The sequence below is a fragment of the Trachypithecus francoisi genome, unplaced genomic scaffold (genome assembly GCF_009764315.1).
Source record: "Trachypithecus francoisi isolate TF-2019V2 unplaced genomic scaffold, Tfra_2.0 Lachesis_group8, whole genome shotgun sequence".
NCBI classification, from domain to species: Eukaryota; Metazoa; Chordata; class Mammalia; order Primates; family Cercopithecidae; genus Trachypithecus; species Trachypithecus francoisi.
In genome coordinates, this window is record NW_022681473.1 from 122097441 (window position 1) to 122112642 (window position 15202).

The window sequence follows — 15202 nt, forward strand, 5'->3', positions numbered from 1 at the left end:
TGTGTGTGTGTACAAGTGTATATATGAGAATATTTCTGTGCACAAGCACCTGTCTCTCCCCTGCTTCTTAAGAGATGGAGCTCTGTCTCATAGACTTGTGTATCTCCAATGCCTGGAACGCTCTGGGAAGGACCAGATCAATGTTTATTGAATAAATTAATAAACCTGATTATGTAATTAATTCTCCATATACATGCTCTTTCTCTCTCTTACCTGTCTCTCTCTCTCTCTTTAAATCACTTTCCTAAATGTTGTTTCTACAGACTCCCCCAACAGTCGTCTGGGAAAGATGGGAGGGTGTTACAACTGGAAAACGACAGGCATGCCCTACATCATGCAGCTATTTAGTAACTGAGTTTTGGTACAAAAAAGCAGAGTGCTCTGCAGTGTTATTTTTATTTTTTATTTTTTAAACAGACTGTCACCCAGGCTGGAGTACAGTGGTATGATCACAGCTCACTGTAGCCTGGAACTCCTGGGCTCAAGTCATCCTCCCACCTCAGCCTCCTGAGTGGCTGGGACCACAGGTGCACACCACCATGCCCAGCTAATTTTTATATATTTTTTTAAGAGATGGGGTCTTGCTGTGCTGCCCAGGCTGGTCTTGAACTCCTGGGCTCAAGTGATCTGCCAGCCTCAACCTCCCAAAGTGCTGGGATTATGGGTTTACAGGCATGAGTCACCACGCCCCACCAGATGTTTCAACTCTTAGGGTGAATAAATCAGAAAAAAAACAAAAACAAAAACAAAAAACCAAGGTTTCAGAATCTACTTATGGTTGTCTGAAATCCAGCAGCATTACCTGACAGAGATAAAATCTGACATACCTCCAGATCCAACTGTTTCACCACTGCAGTCTATGTTGATCTCCCCTGAGGGTTCGGAATGGTTAGATGTCCGCCTTTGGTAGGAAAGAGCTTTAAAAAAAAAAAGTACAGTCATTAAGCTAAAAATGTGTTGTACTTTTAATAACATTAGCAGGGCACGTTACTCATTTAAGTTACAACATTATTACTGAAACGAGTTTCAACTTCTCTGATGAAAAAAGTACAATGTTAAAGTAGGTAAATAAGGAGGTAGGAGAAACATTTTAAATATTCCACAAATTTTTAAAAGATAATCATTCAATATTTGAAAACGTATTGAACCATTACCTGATGAATTTCTCAGTAAGGTACCAGAGTGACTCTCTATTCCTGAAAACGTAGGACCTAAAAACAAGAAGAAAGATAAGGAAGAAAGTCAGTATCACAAACTGAGTAAATATCCACAGAGGAACCAAAATCAAGATAATTAGGCTCAAAGACAAGGCAGACGGATTCTAAATTGCTGACAACTGATAACGTTCTCCTTGGGTATGCATTGAAATGGAGATTCATCCTAACACGACCAATGCCCACCTATGCAAAGCAACAGTAAAGGTAGCCTTTTAAAAGGCCTTGCAAATGTATCAGGCTCGCCTATTTAAAAAGTTGACAATAAAATATACTAAAAATGGTTTTAAGGGTAACAACAGATCATACCATACCTATTACTTTTGCCAAAGAAAAGAACGATTCCCTTGCAGTCTATTTCTCAATGAGCACAAGACTAGTTTCCTGTCCCAGCAGTCACCATACTCACTGTTCATCAGGAGCTCCAGAATACTCTCCGATGCACTGGAAACAGTCAGCTCCAGACAGTGTGCAAAGCTGGACAGTGCCTTGCTGCGGACAGTAGGCGCCTTGTCTAAGCAACGATCAAACATAATTTCCTGCACCAAGAACTTATGCTTTAAGAACTTCTGATGCTCCAAGGAGAGGGTGTTATCCACCTCTCTTTCAGGCAGTTCTAACAGAGCTAAGACAACATCAAGAGTAAAAACCCGGTGTGGGATCTGTTAAAGCAAGATCATAAGAATTGCCATCAGATAGGAGTAAGAACCAAAGAACCCTCCTCATTCAGACCTAGAAAGAGACCCTTTTAAAAAGAGTTTAAAAAGGACCCAAGGTTTTATGCAGAGCTATCTCCTACCTTGGAACTTCGGGAGTATTTGTAAAGCCAGGCAATGAACATAGCGTATTCCCCACAAGGAAGTTTACTGAGCAGCTGGACTAGGGACTGGGCTGCAAAAGTACGATACTCTGATTTATCTACCACCTGAGAAGCAAAAACAGAAGTTGACCAACCAATATCCACCTGCAGGATGGCTGAAAAATATTTTGTAAAACAAATTGAAAATCAGTGAGTGTAACTAGCTCAATGATCTTTAAATGCTAGGTAAATGACTAATAAATTTTAGGTTTGAGATCCCTTGAAAACTAATCTAAAGGAAATCTATAAACCATCTCTCCAGAAAAACACACATACAAATTTAGTATACAATTTCAGAGAGTTTTTAGATCCCCAGGTTTCATAAGGTTCAAATTAAGAATCATTTTTCTAAATGGCTATAAAAATGTAAGAGCTCATCATGGACATTTGAACACTGGATGTTTGATAATATTAAGGAATTACTGTGAATGATGGAATTTGCTTCAAAACACAATCCAGTATACACATATTGGGGGTGTGGGGTAGGGTTTACGTGACACAAAACTGTGGAAGGCGCTGATGGGTATGTGGCGGTTTACCATCCTGTTCTCCCTGTTTCTGTGTGTATGTTCAACATCTTTCCAAAATAAAGTGTTTTTTTTTTAATAGAATACTTTTGTCTAGAGGACCATCTAGTGAACATTAAATAAAACCACTTTAAGTAACAATGCAGACTCATTCCCAAGAACACACACACACACACACACACACACACACATTTATCGTCACACGTGATATACTTCTATGTTATTAATATTACTAAGGCAAACGGTACCTTGGCACAGATGTGCTGCAGTAAGATACGGAGGACTGGGAATATACTCTCCTTTAACTCATCCACAAGGGAGCTTTTTAAAAGAAAAACACAACTACTGTTCACAATACAGTCACTGACTGTCCTCAAAAACCACTACTCCTATATTTAGAAATCCCAGTTATTAAAACACTCTACCCTCACACTACAAGAGTGGTTACAGTAGAATAAAGAGTGAACACATAAAATGTCACCGTAGAAAACTGTTAAGTAGTTCCCGTGCAGTTTTGAGAGCTGCTGCAGAGTAGCTAAGTCATCAGGAAAGAACAAAAATGCAATCTTCATACAATTCTTTTGACTACTTACTAAATTTCGTATTAAGATGTAAAATATATCCTTTTGGGATAAATACAAAAATTGACTAAGACACAGTACCACCTCATGGTTGCTCAGTGAAATGCATTAGTAACATTGCTTCTCCAAACTTTAACCCAATAAGAAATTTCTTTTTTTTGGAGATGGAGTTTTCCTCTTGTTGCCCAGGCTGGAGCGCAATGGTGTGATCTTGGCTCACTGCAACTTCCCCCCCTGGGGTTCAAGAGTTTCTCCTGCCTCAGCCTCCCAGGTAGCAGCGATTATAGGTGCCCGCCACCACACCCGGTTTCTGTAGATCAACAGGGTTTCACCAGGTTGGCCAGGCTGGTCTTCAACTCCTGACCTCAGGTGATCCGCCTGCCTTGGCCTCCCAAAGTGCCAGGATTACAGGCATGAGCCACCGCCCCCGGCCTCAAGAAGTAATTTCTACAATGCCCAGACTTGATCCACTTTTAGTGATGTTTATCTGTAACATTACATGAAGACTATTGAGACTGGTGTATGAGAAACTCTCATGGAAAAAACAAAATGACAGTGTTTTCACTTAGAACATTTTAGTTACTTAATGTTTTAAAAAGTCCTTAGTGAGAGACATTTGCTCAGTCACAAGATGACATCATCCGCACCCCATGTCACTGCATGCTGTGCACACCTAAGGATGCACACACTTGCACATACGTACCACGTCTCGGCACCACCTCCATGCTGCACGCCAAAAATTAGTGAAGGAGGGAAAGAAAAGCCAATGACACAGCAAACAAGTCCTTGCCAATGAAGCTAAGGCATGTGAATTTGTAAGTGAAACTGAGTGATCCAAGAGGGGAAAAGCAGTCTAATGATCATTGCTATGGAGGTAAGAAGCAACTCAACCCTTTCCTTCAAGTCATTTCTATGGGGGAAAGGAATAGAAAAGTGCAAAGAAACAAGAAAAAAGTGGCAAAGAACGAAAGCAAAGAGCTACCACATAGAGAGCAACAGAAAAGGCGGACTGGCTGCAGTAAAGCAGACAAGGGAAAGGAGGAGAGGCCACTATCCTGTCTCTGAAGCTGACCCACAGATTGAGTGCAAACAAGCTGGAGGCTGGCTCCGGCTGGTGCTCTGCAGATTCCTATCTCTTTAACAGCGTCCCAGCTGGGAGCCTACCAACAGAGACCCAGACACGGAAAGCACATTAGCTACGAAGTGCTTGGTTTTCACCCCCAAAACCACCATCAGGCCGGAAATTTTAACTCTACGTGTATCAGAAATCTCCGTGCAGGGCCCAGAGTACTGAGGGAGACTGACACGGCGAACATTCACAATTTGTGTGCTTCACCTGATAAACTGGACCGCCTGGTTTCTACAATTGATGACTTGGGAGGTAATAGCAAGGGGGGCACGATGGGATCCTTCACCAACTTCTAACATTAATATTACACTGAGCATTTGATGGAAAACACAACTGATAACCTAGAATAGAAAAGAAAATTCAATTTAAGATCAGATAGAGAACGCAAGGGTCCCAAACATAGTGATGCAGACTGTAGTAAACCATTTCAAGCCATCTGAAGGTAGGTCAGGTTGGCATAATTGCTGGCCGAACACCAGGGATATATTTCTTAAACAATGAGCAGGTATACAGTAAACGCACAAGGTAAACAGTGTGAAAGAATGGCTGACAGATAATACGTCTGATAAAAACAATACCTAATCTCCCTCCCCACCCACTGCATATCATAACCCAGAATTTAGGACAAATAGGGAATTAACTGTCATTTACAAATGGCAAAGAATGCTACTAATGTTCCTCTATTTAAAAGGGGAAAGAATGATACTTTACAGCTGCTTTTTGCCTTCAGTTTACAAAGCACTTTCCAACATATCATCTCATATAACACAGTCACTCATTAATTTATTCATCCAATAAATAAAACATTTACTGAAAACCAAGTGGTAGGTATTGCATTAAGCACTTTCACCTACATAGCTAGATTTTACTCTATATATATATGAAATATACATTTAATTTTAAATCTTACAACAATTCCATGAGGTAAGCAGGACATGTATAATTTCCACTTCACAGATAATTAAAAAAAGCTCCAAACGTGAGCTGTCCAAGATCAAATAATTAAAGATAAGGTTAAAACCAAGACTGCCTGACATCAAGTCAATACTTTCACAATTAAAAAACAAATACCGGCCAGGCACGGTGGCTCATGCCTGTAATTCCAGCACTTTGGGAAACCGAGGCGGGTGGATCACGAGGTCAAGAGATCAAGACCATTCTGGCTAACATGGTGAAACCCCGTCTCTAAAAATACAAAAATTAGCTGGGCGTGGTGGTGTGCACCTGGGAGGCAGAGGCTGCAGTGAGCCGAGGCCGTGCCACTGCACTCCAGCCTGGCGACAGAGCGAGACTGCGTCGCAAAAAAAAAAAAAAAAAACCATCTTTAGAGACACGGTAGACCTAAAGGGATGAATTTTCCCTCTATTTTATTGTTTAAAATATTTAAAAGGGCATGGGAATTAAAAACATTACTACAAATGTTATCACATTCATATTTCAAGCACACAGAAGCGATAAAGATATAAAACTTATAAAATACCGAATGTTTCTAAACAACAGGCATTGTGCTCGGCATGTGACATGCTCAACTTCATTTAATTCTGTGACAAATCTATAAGGAAGGTAAGACTTTGGTCCTTTTTGTCCACAAGTGAAATCTGACACTTTAGCAAGGTTGAATGACTCATTCCACAACCCCCAGCTAGTAAGCGGTGGAGTCAGAATTCAAACACAGACGTGCAGAGCCCCAAGTCTCCCCCAAAACATCTTCTGAACCATGTTACCGCCTCTGCAAGTTAACTGGGTCACAGATACCAAAAGCCACCTGACCTTGGTCCACCACACTTTTTGCAAAATCTTATTGTTTACTTTAAGACGTTTAAGTTTAGTAACACCATAATGCACAACTAACTCTAACTCCAAAGTTTACGGTAGTGATAATACTGAGGTAACTTGAGGCAAAACCCAGTTATCAATGCTAACCAGGGATGACAACCTACAAAATTTCTGTAGAATATCAACAAAAATAATACAACCACTAATAGAAATACTGAAGCACACATGAATTGCCAAGGGAAACTGGAAAATTCTGACTATTCCACTTTTTAAAATGATTTGGGAAATATTCCTATAGAAGTAACTGTTCAGCAGCTTATCTGTTCCTCCTATTTTATTCACAGCAGAACCATTTTTTCTAACTGGAGCCTAACAATAATTTGCTGCAGCCACCAAGTATTCTGACATAAACTTGGCAATAAAGAACAGAGAGCAAATAGAAATAGTGATACTTTTTATTATGCAAATGTCATGAAAAAGAGCTAGTAAATTGAAATGGCATTATATCAAATACTTTTCATATATTTCCATCATATGATTGGTGTGCCTTCGATTCAACTAGTAACCAAATTAGGTTCTCATCTCCTTTACCTTATCTCCTTCTCCATGAATGGGAGAGCACAGCAAATACAATCCATAATAAGCCAGTTCTGGTATGTATTTTGCTTGGTTAAGGTCTCTAAAGAAAAAAGACAAAATCTTAGTTAATGGAGATGATTTTACTTGGAATATTTCTTAGTCCTACAAGCCATGTTTAAATGAATAAATTCTACCTGTGTGCCAATTAGGATAAAATGGCATTTCCATTTCTGCTGGAGCAAAAATTAGTATACTATACTTAAATTGTAGCACTGGAAGATTTAATGGCTCACCTGGCTTGTATAACATGATATTCATGAAGAACTGGCTCAAAATTAGTTAATGAAACAAAGACCTAGAAAACAGATATGAAGAAAAGGCCTGATTTTTTCTGCTCATTATTAGCCATAGTCTATATCCTTTGAAGTTGCCCTAAGGTTCCTGGAATTTTCACTTACCTCTATACAATTCTGTACACATTGTGGCTTTTCTTTCAAGGAAAACTTTGGCAGAAGCCTTAAAAAATTCTTCAAAAGGTGAAAGATGGCACTTCGAATTTGAGAAAGGTCCTGGGCAGAAAAACAAATGTTCTCATCTTCTGGTTCTTCTATAATTTCATCCATCTAGATGATGAAGAAATGTACAGGTGACTGTAATAAATGCCAAACACTTTGTCCCATGGTTTTCAATTTACCCAAACCAAGTCCAGATAAACTCCAGGCAGGAGCTGACGTTGAGGTGATATGACTTTGACCAGGTGGCATGACTGCTCTAGGTCTCCTTGGCCACAACAGTAAATCACTGGACTAGATGACCGCTACAGTAGTTTCTAGTTTTGTGTCAATGAGGAATCCTATTTTTCAGAATTTCTGCTGTCTATGAACTTCTGTCATCCTACAGTGTCGCATAAGAATACGGAATTAGGCTGTGTGTTGTGGCTCATGCCTGTAACCCCAGCGCGAGGCCAAGGTGAGATCACTCGAGGCCACGAGTTTGAGACCGGCCTGGCCAACATGGTGAAACCCCATCTCTCAAAAAAAAAAAAAAAAAGCAAAACTTGGCTGGGTGTGGTGGCACACGCCTGTAGCCGTAGCTACTTGGGAGGCTGCAGCAGGAGAATCACTTGAACCCATGAAGCGGAGGTTGCAGTGAGCTGAGACTGCACCACTGCACTCCACCTGGGTGACACAGCAAGACTCTGTCTCAAAAAGAAAAAGAAAAAAAAAGAAAGAAAGAAAGAAAGAAAGAAAAATTATATGAAGCCCAAGAGACAAAGCAGTATTGGATAGCTTATGACGGTTTAGGACCGTTTGCCTATTATCATGATGCAGAAACCATATTTAGTAAAAAGTCAATCCTTAAATAAGCCAAATCGTGTGTTAGTATATATGTTTTATTACTCGACTTACTTCTTACCTCAATATCTTCTTTCCTGGGTGGCTTTCCCCTTTTTCTATGCCTGCCAGGATTAGCCTGAGAGCTCCTAGGCTGTTCTTTCTTTCTTTTCCGATTCAAGTTAGATTTCTGAGGCCAGCTCTTCTTTAGAGTCTGAATGCATTTGTCAAACATCACTGGGTGGAATACTTGATTGGCTACACTGCCTATTCACAAGGAATAAAGAGTAAGCAGCTTAGATTTAATTGTCTTGACATGTCTACAACAACAGACGAAAAGTTACAAAGCAAAACACAGGCTTTTCATGACTGTGAATAACAATGAACCTGTAGCAAGAGAACCATTTCTAACGTCAGCCTTAGTAGAGGAGCAACAGTGCTGCATCAGAGATAAATAACAAGATTTCCGCATCTGGTCAGGACAGAGTAATTGGCTTTACACTTGTTAACAACTAGAAAACTGGGCAACAATTTATAAAAAAAACCATTTTAAGACACTGGGCACCAGGCAGCATAAGGAGGGCAATCTCTGAAAAAAGGGAAACAAAGAGGTAAACCCTAAAGTTGCCCCAGTATTGTATCCAGAGGCAATTTCTGGACAACAGCAGATAAATGGTAAGTCCACACAAATTATAATGGTCTTACTATGTTGGAAAAGCAGAGTCAGAAACACAGTAGATGGAATTTATAGAACAGAAGAACCTACACAGAAAAAGAGTTCTAAGAATCTGCCCAGGGCTAAACATAAGCTATGCATGCACAGGGTAAAATTCTAAGACAGAGAGCAAAGAAGTATTTCCAAGGAGCAAGAAGATGAATTATTTTCACAACTCACACAAGGCTCAGATACATTTGAGTTGTGGCCAGCCAGAATGGAGTGACCTTTTTAAGCACCTAGAGCATTCAGTAGAGATCTCAGAACAAACACATCTTAACAGTAGGGCTAAACCAGATGTAGTGTAAAGGCTACTTTATAACTGCCCTAATAAAGCTTTAAAACAAGCCTCAAAAGGATCAAGTTAATCCACCAAGAGCTGCCTATCAAAACATACTTCAATAGTATTTAAAGGAAAACAACAAAATCCAGACACTCAGCAACATTCCAGATGTCCAACATCCTGGCTGAGGGCAGCGGCTCACGCCTGTAATCCCAACACTTAGGGAGGCTGAGGGCAGTGGCTCACACCTGTAATCCCAACACTTAGGGAGGCTGAGGTGTGGCTCACGCCTGTAATCCCAACACTTAGGGAGGCTGAGGTGTGGCTCAAGCCTGTAATCCCAACACTTAGGGAGGCTGAGGTGTGGCTCACGCCTGTAATCCCAACACTTAGGGAGGCTGAGGTGTGGCTCACGCCTGTAATCCCAGCACTTAGGGAGGCTGAGGTGTGGCTCACGCCTGTAATCCCAACACTTAGGGAGGCTGAGGTGTGGCTCACGCCTGTAATTCCAACACTTAGGGAGGCTGAGGTGTGGCTCACGCCTGTAATCCCAACACTTAGGGAGGCTGAGGCGGGCGGATCACTTGAGCCCAGGAGTTTGAGACCAGTCTGGGCAACACAGCAAAACCCTGTCTTTACAAAAAATACAGGGAGTAAAAAAGCAGCAAATGTCCAGCATCTGGTAAAAAAATTACGGGGAATGCTAAGAAGCAGGAAAATGTGCCCCATAGGAAAAATCAATCAATAAAAACAGCCCAGGAAATGACAGAGATAATGAAACCAGCTGACAACAACCTTAAAGCAGTTCAAGAATTAAAACATGATCATGAGGAGAGAAATGAAAAAAAAAAAAAAAATTTAAAGAAGCAAATAGAAGTTTCTTGATCTGAAAAAGAAACATTCACTAGATGGGCTTAATAGTGGCTTGGTTATTACTGAAACAAAGATAAGTGAACTTGAAGATACAGCAGGAGCATAGACACCAAAAAGCTAATAAAGACTCAGTGACCCATGGGAGAACACCATGCAGTCTAGCACAGGAGTCACTGAAGTCCCAAAAAAGGGGAAGGAAGATATTTGAATAAAGAGTCACTGAAAAATTTCCAAGTTTGTTGAAACTATGAAGTCCACAGATCCAAGAAACTCAATGAACCCAATTGCAATAAACACAGAGGAAATCACAACAAAGCATAGATAATCCAACCAAAAAGCAAAACAAAGTTAACTCAGAATTTTATATTCAGCAAAAAGATTCTTGAAGGTGAAATAAATACAATCAAAACCTGATAGGGTTTATGACTTGCAGACCTGCACTAAAAGAAATGTTTAAAAATAAAAAGTTCGGCCGGGCGCGGTGGCTCAAGCCTGTAATCCCAGCACTTTGGGAGGCCGAGACGGGTGGATCACGAGGTCAGGAGATCGAGACCCTCCTGGCTAACACGGTGAAACCCCGTCTCTACTAAAAAATACAAAAAACTAGCCGGGCGAGGTGGCGGCGCCTGTAGTCCCAGCTACTCGGGAGGCTGAGGCAGGAGAATGGCGTAAACCCGGAAGGCGGAGCTTGCAGTGAGCTGAGATCCGGCCACTGCACTCCAGCCCGGGCGACAGAGGGAGACTCCGTCTCAAAATAAAATAAAATAAAATAAAATAAAAAAATAAAAAGTTCTTCAGACTGAAGGAAAACTATATGAGATTAATCTTTCAAATATAAAAGCTGTTTATCTTGTTTCTAAAAAATTCCATAAAAGACAGTTAAAGAAGTATTAATGAAATGTAGGCTTTATAACATGTAGAAAAAATAACACACAAAGAACAGGAGAGGAGAAAGGAAAATATGCTTTGTTTTGGTTGTTGTTGTATGTGTGTGTGTGTTTGTGTGTGTGAGATGGAGTCTCGCTCTGTCGCCCAGGCTGGAGTGCAGTGGTGTGATCTCAGCTCACTGCAACCTCTACCTCCCAGGTTCAAGTGGTTCTCCTGCCTCAGCCTCCTAAGTAATACGCGTTACCACACTGGGCTAATTTTTGTATTTTTTTTTCTCTCTTTTTGTAGAGATGGGTTTCACTATGTTGGCCAGGTTGGTCTAGAACTCCTGACGTCAAGCAATCTGCCCACAGCAGCCTCCCAAAGTCCTGGGATTACAGGCATGAGCCACCTCGCCCAACCTAGGAAAATACACTGTTTTAAGGTTGCTCTTACATCATATATAAATTGGGAGAATATTATCTGAAGATAAACTGTGAGAAGTGCCTACTGCATACACAAAGCAAGCACATATAACATACGCACACATGCAAAACAGTATAGCTAATACACCAAAAAGAGACAAGGGATACTAAAATCCAAAACAAGGCAGGAAGAGGAAAAAATTGAGCAAAAAACAGATTAAAAAAATAGAAAATAAATAGAAAAATGGCAGAAACCCAACTATATTGATAATTACTCTAAATGTAATCAGCTAAACAATTTAAACATTCTGATATAAAAGCAAACATTGTCAGAAAGAATTATGACCAAATGAGCTGGGATTTCACCATGTTGGCCAGGCTGGTCTTAAATGCCTGACCTCAAGTGATCTGCCCGCCTCGGCCTCCCAAAGTGCTAGGATTACAGGTGTGAGCCACCGTGTGTGGCTCCATCTCTCTTAAAAAAAAAAAAAATGAAAGAAAGAAAAAGAAAAACCATGACCACATAACAGGCAGTCTACAAGAAAACCTTTAAATATAAACACATGGATAGGTTACAAATAAAAGCATGAGAAATGACGTACCAACCAAGGAGAAATCTTAAAATAACTATAGTGGCTATCTTAATATTAGACAAAGTAGACTTCAAGACAAGGAATATAACCAGACAAACAAGGATATAACATAATACTAAAAGGACCAATCTACCAGGAAGACATGACAATATAACATAATACTAAAAGGACCAATCTACCAGGAAGACATGACAATCATAAATACATCCATATCTTTCCCAATATCTTAAGTTAAAAGAATTGAGAGGAGAAATAGATAAACTGATAATTATTCTTAGAGATTCCAACATTCCTCTCTCAATAGCAGATAGAACAAATAAGCAGAACATCAGGAAGCATATATAACCCTTGAATAACACTTGCAACCAACTTGACCTAACTAACATTTACAGAATACTAGATCCAACAAAGGCAAGGTATACATTCTGTTAAAAGTGCAAATAGAAGATTCACCAAATTAGACTCTAGGTCCATTAAAAAAAAAAGGCACAAATAAATAATTTAAAAGTATCATAATCACATAATGTTCTCTGATCCCACCAATTAAAAATCAATTACAATAAGATTTCAGTAAAGTTCAAATATTTGGAAAATAAACTCAATTTACTAAACAACTCGGAGATGTAAGAAATGACAAGAAAAATTACAAAATCACTTTGGCCTGCACAGCAGTAAAAACATATCATCAAAATTTGTAGGATGCAGATGAAGCTGTACTTGGAGGGACATTTATAGTATTAAATGCTTGTATGAGAAACAAAGAAATGTACGTGAGAACAAATATCTAAGCATCTACCGTAAAAAGTCAGAATAAGAGCAAATTAAACCCAAAGTAAGAAGAAAGGAAGTCACAGCCGTAAGACCAGAAATCAACGAAACAAGAAAGGGACAAACAACAGAATCCAATTAATGGCATCAAAAGGGGGTTCCCCAAAGTGAACAGTGAAATGAATAAATCTCGATCTAGATTGATCAAGAAAAGAACACAAATCACCAACATCAGGCATGAGAGGAGATCACCAGAAATTCGACAATCATAACCTCTTTCAAAAACTCCAGGCCCAGATGACGTCACTCGTGGGTTCTACCAAACATCTGAGGAAAAAAGAAAACTCAAAATCTTCCAAAATACAGAAGAGAAGAGAATACTATGTAACTTATTCTATGAGAGTGGTATTACCAAGATACCGATTCCCAAACCAGACAAAAATATATCAAAAAAAGAATATCCCTTATGAATATAGACAGAAAAACCTTCAACAAAATATTAGCAAACACTCTGACAACATATAAACACCATGACCAAGGTCATACAAAATTGGTTTAATATGTGAAAATCAATCAATGTAATATACTATATTAGAATAAGAAACAAAAACCACATGATCACTTCACAAGTGCAGAAAAGCAAATGACAAAATCCAACAGCCTTTCACAATGAAACACTCAGTAAAACAGGAATAATAACTTAACAAAGGCCATCCTGAGAAACCCACAGATAACATCATATCTAAAGGCAAGACTAGATGCTTTCCCCTTAAGATTAGGAATAGATAAGGATCCCCACGCTCCCCTTCTATTCAACATTGTACTGGAGGTTCTAGCCAGGGCAAATAAGTAAGAAAAACAAAGAGAAAGAACCCAGACTAGAAAGAAAGAAGTAAACCTGTGTCTAGTCACGGATGATGTGATCTTACACAAAGAAAACCCTGTTGGAACCAACAGATGAGTTTCGCAAGGTTCTAGGATACAAGATAATCAAAATCAGTTTTGCTTCTATATGCTACTAATAAACAATCCAAAATACAATTAAGAGAACAATTTCATTTACACTAGCATTGAAAATAATACTTAAGAATAAATTTTAAAGAGGAGATGCAAGAGTTGCACCCTGAAAATTATAGAGCATTATTGAAACAAATTAAAGAAGATCTACAATAAATGGAAAGACATTCTACAGCCAGGGATTAGCAGACCTAACGTTGTTAAATTGCTAATACTTCACAAACTCATCTATAGTTTCAATGCAATCCCTGTCAAAACTGCAGCTGGCTTTTTTGTTGTTGCAGAAATTCACATGCAATGCAAGGGAGGCAGAACAACCAAAATGATCTTGAAAAAGAAGAATATACTGTGATCGAATATTAAGTATTGACAGCATCTCAATCATAAACCCAAAACATTTAAAAACAGAACTGCAAGAATACAGCCTGCTGGAAAGCTGCAAGTGGCCCACGCAATCAGTAACAGCCACCTCTTTGCTCTGGCATAAATCTCAACCTTAATCAGAAGAAACTGCTTCTGGCAAGATGAGAGTGAAACTGGGTTTCTAAAACCCCTACTTTTTTGAGAAAGGGCCTGGTTACAACTGAGACACTGCTTAGCAACAAAATCCTTTAGGAACTTACTCATTTCCAAAGTCATTATGGGAGCATTAACAACAACACAAACCAATGTTCAAGGCTTTAAATATAATACCTTTTTGTCCATTCCCAGATCATATGGAATAAACCCTGAGCATTAATTACAAATGCTAATGTAAACAAAGAGAAGCAGCAAGGTGACTGACCTTGTCATTTTCTTTTCCATATGAACTTTGGGTTATCCAACTCAATCTCTATGTTTCACTCTCTCTCACCCTGGGTTTGGAGTAGGGAAGAGAATGGATTTCACTGTCATAGGAGGAAAGGCCTCCTCAGTGCTCTGACAATAAAGTAAAACAGTGCTCGAAAACAGACTCCTGGTCAGTGCTCTCCTTCAGGCATTACTAGCTGCTTTCCTGCTTTCTTGATTAGAATGGTTTTAACCTATTTTTCAACACCAACACCGGAGAGGTAAAAACAATGACTCCTCACAGCAGTATTTCTCAGTCTAGACAAGGAATCATGAGGAGAAAGGGCAATATCAGAACTGTAGATGGCGATGGCGGAGGGCGATGGCGGCGGGCGATGGCGGGGGTGGGCGTGGAGCTCTCGCGGTCCTCCTCAGATTATTTTTATTCGTTTATAGAAAGCATAATTTTGGATGTAAAAAAAAAAAAAAGGAAGGTTTTCAAAGACCTACAACATGCCATGTACTTTACAGACTTGCTCCTCAGAACAACTCTCTGCCATGGGTTAGCACTGCCCCATTTATAAGTGAAGAAACAAGAAACAAAGTATAAGAATTGAAAACTGTAGAAAGAAAAAAGTGACAGAAGATTTATCCTATCATATCAGGTCTACATACCTGGTACTTCTAGCAGCAAAAAGTAAAGCCCAGCGGCGTGAAGGCCGTATTCTCGATACTGTACACTGACATTCGTCTTATGAACTATTTGAACAAAATGATAGAACAATGCCACCAGTGTACTGTGGGAAACATTGTTCTCAATGAAGAAGGTCCAGACACTCTGTGGGGAGAGGGCAAATCACAAAAGCCAGTCATCAGAGAAATGGAAACATCAAT

The 15202-nt window shown here is 39.6% G+C and overlaps 1 protein-coding gene across 1 annotated transcript in view; it reads right to left on the reverse strand.

Annotated features, from left to right (window-relative positions):
* NCAPD3 (non-SMC condensin II complex subunit D3) overlaps positions 1-15202 on the reverse strand; it is a 70906-nt gene that overhangs the window by 48183 nt on the left and 7521 nt on the right. The window contains 11 exon segments of the mRNA XM_033208130.1: positions 828-917; positions 1155-1211; positions 1624-1876; positions 2014-2139; positions 2849-2921; positions 4518-4651; positions 6678-6765; positions 6959-7020; positions 7124-7288; positions 8082-8266; positions 14984-15146. Coding sequence (XP_033064021.1) covers positions 828-917; positions 1155-1211; positions 1624-1876; positions 2014-2139; positions 2849-2921; positions 4518-4651; positions 6678-6765; positions 6959-7020; positions 7124-7288; positions 8082-8266; positions 14984-15146 — 1396 coding nt within the window.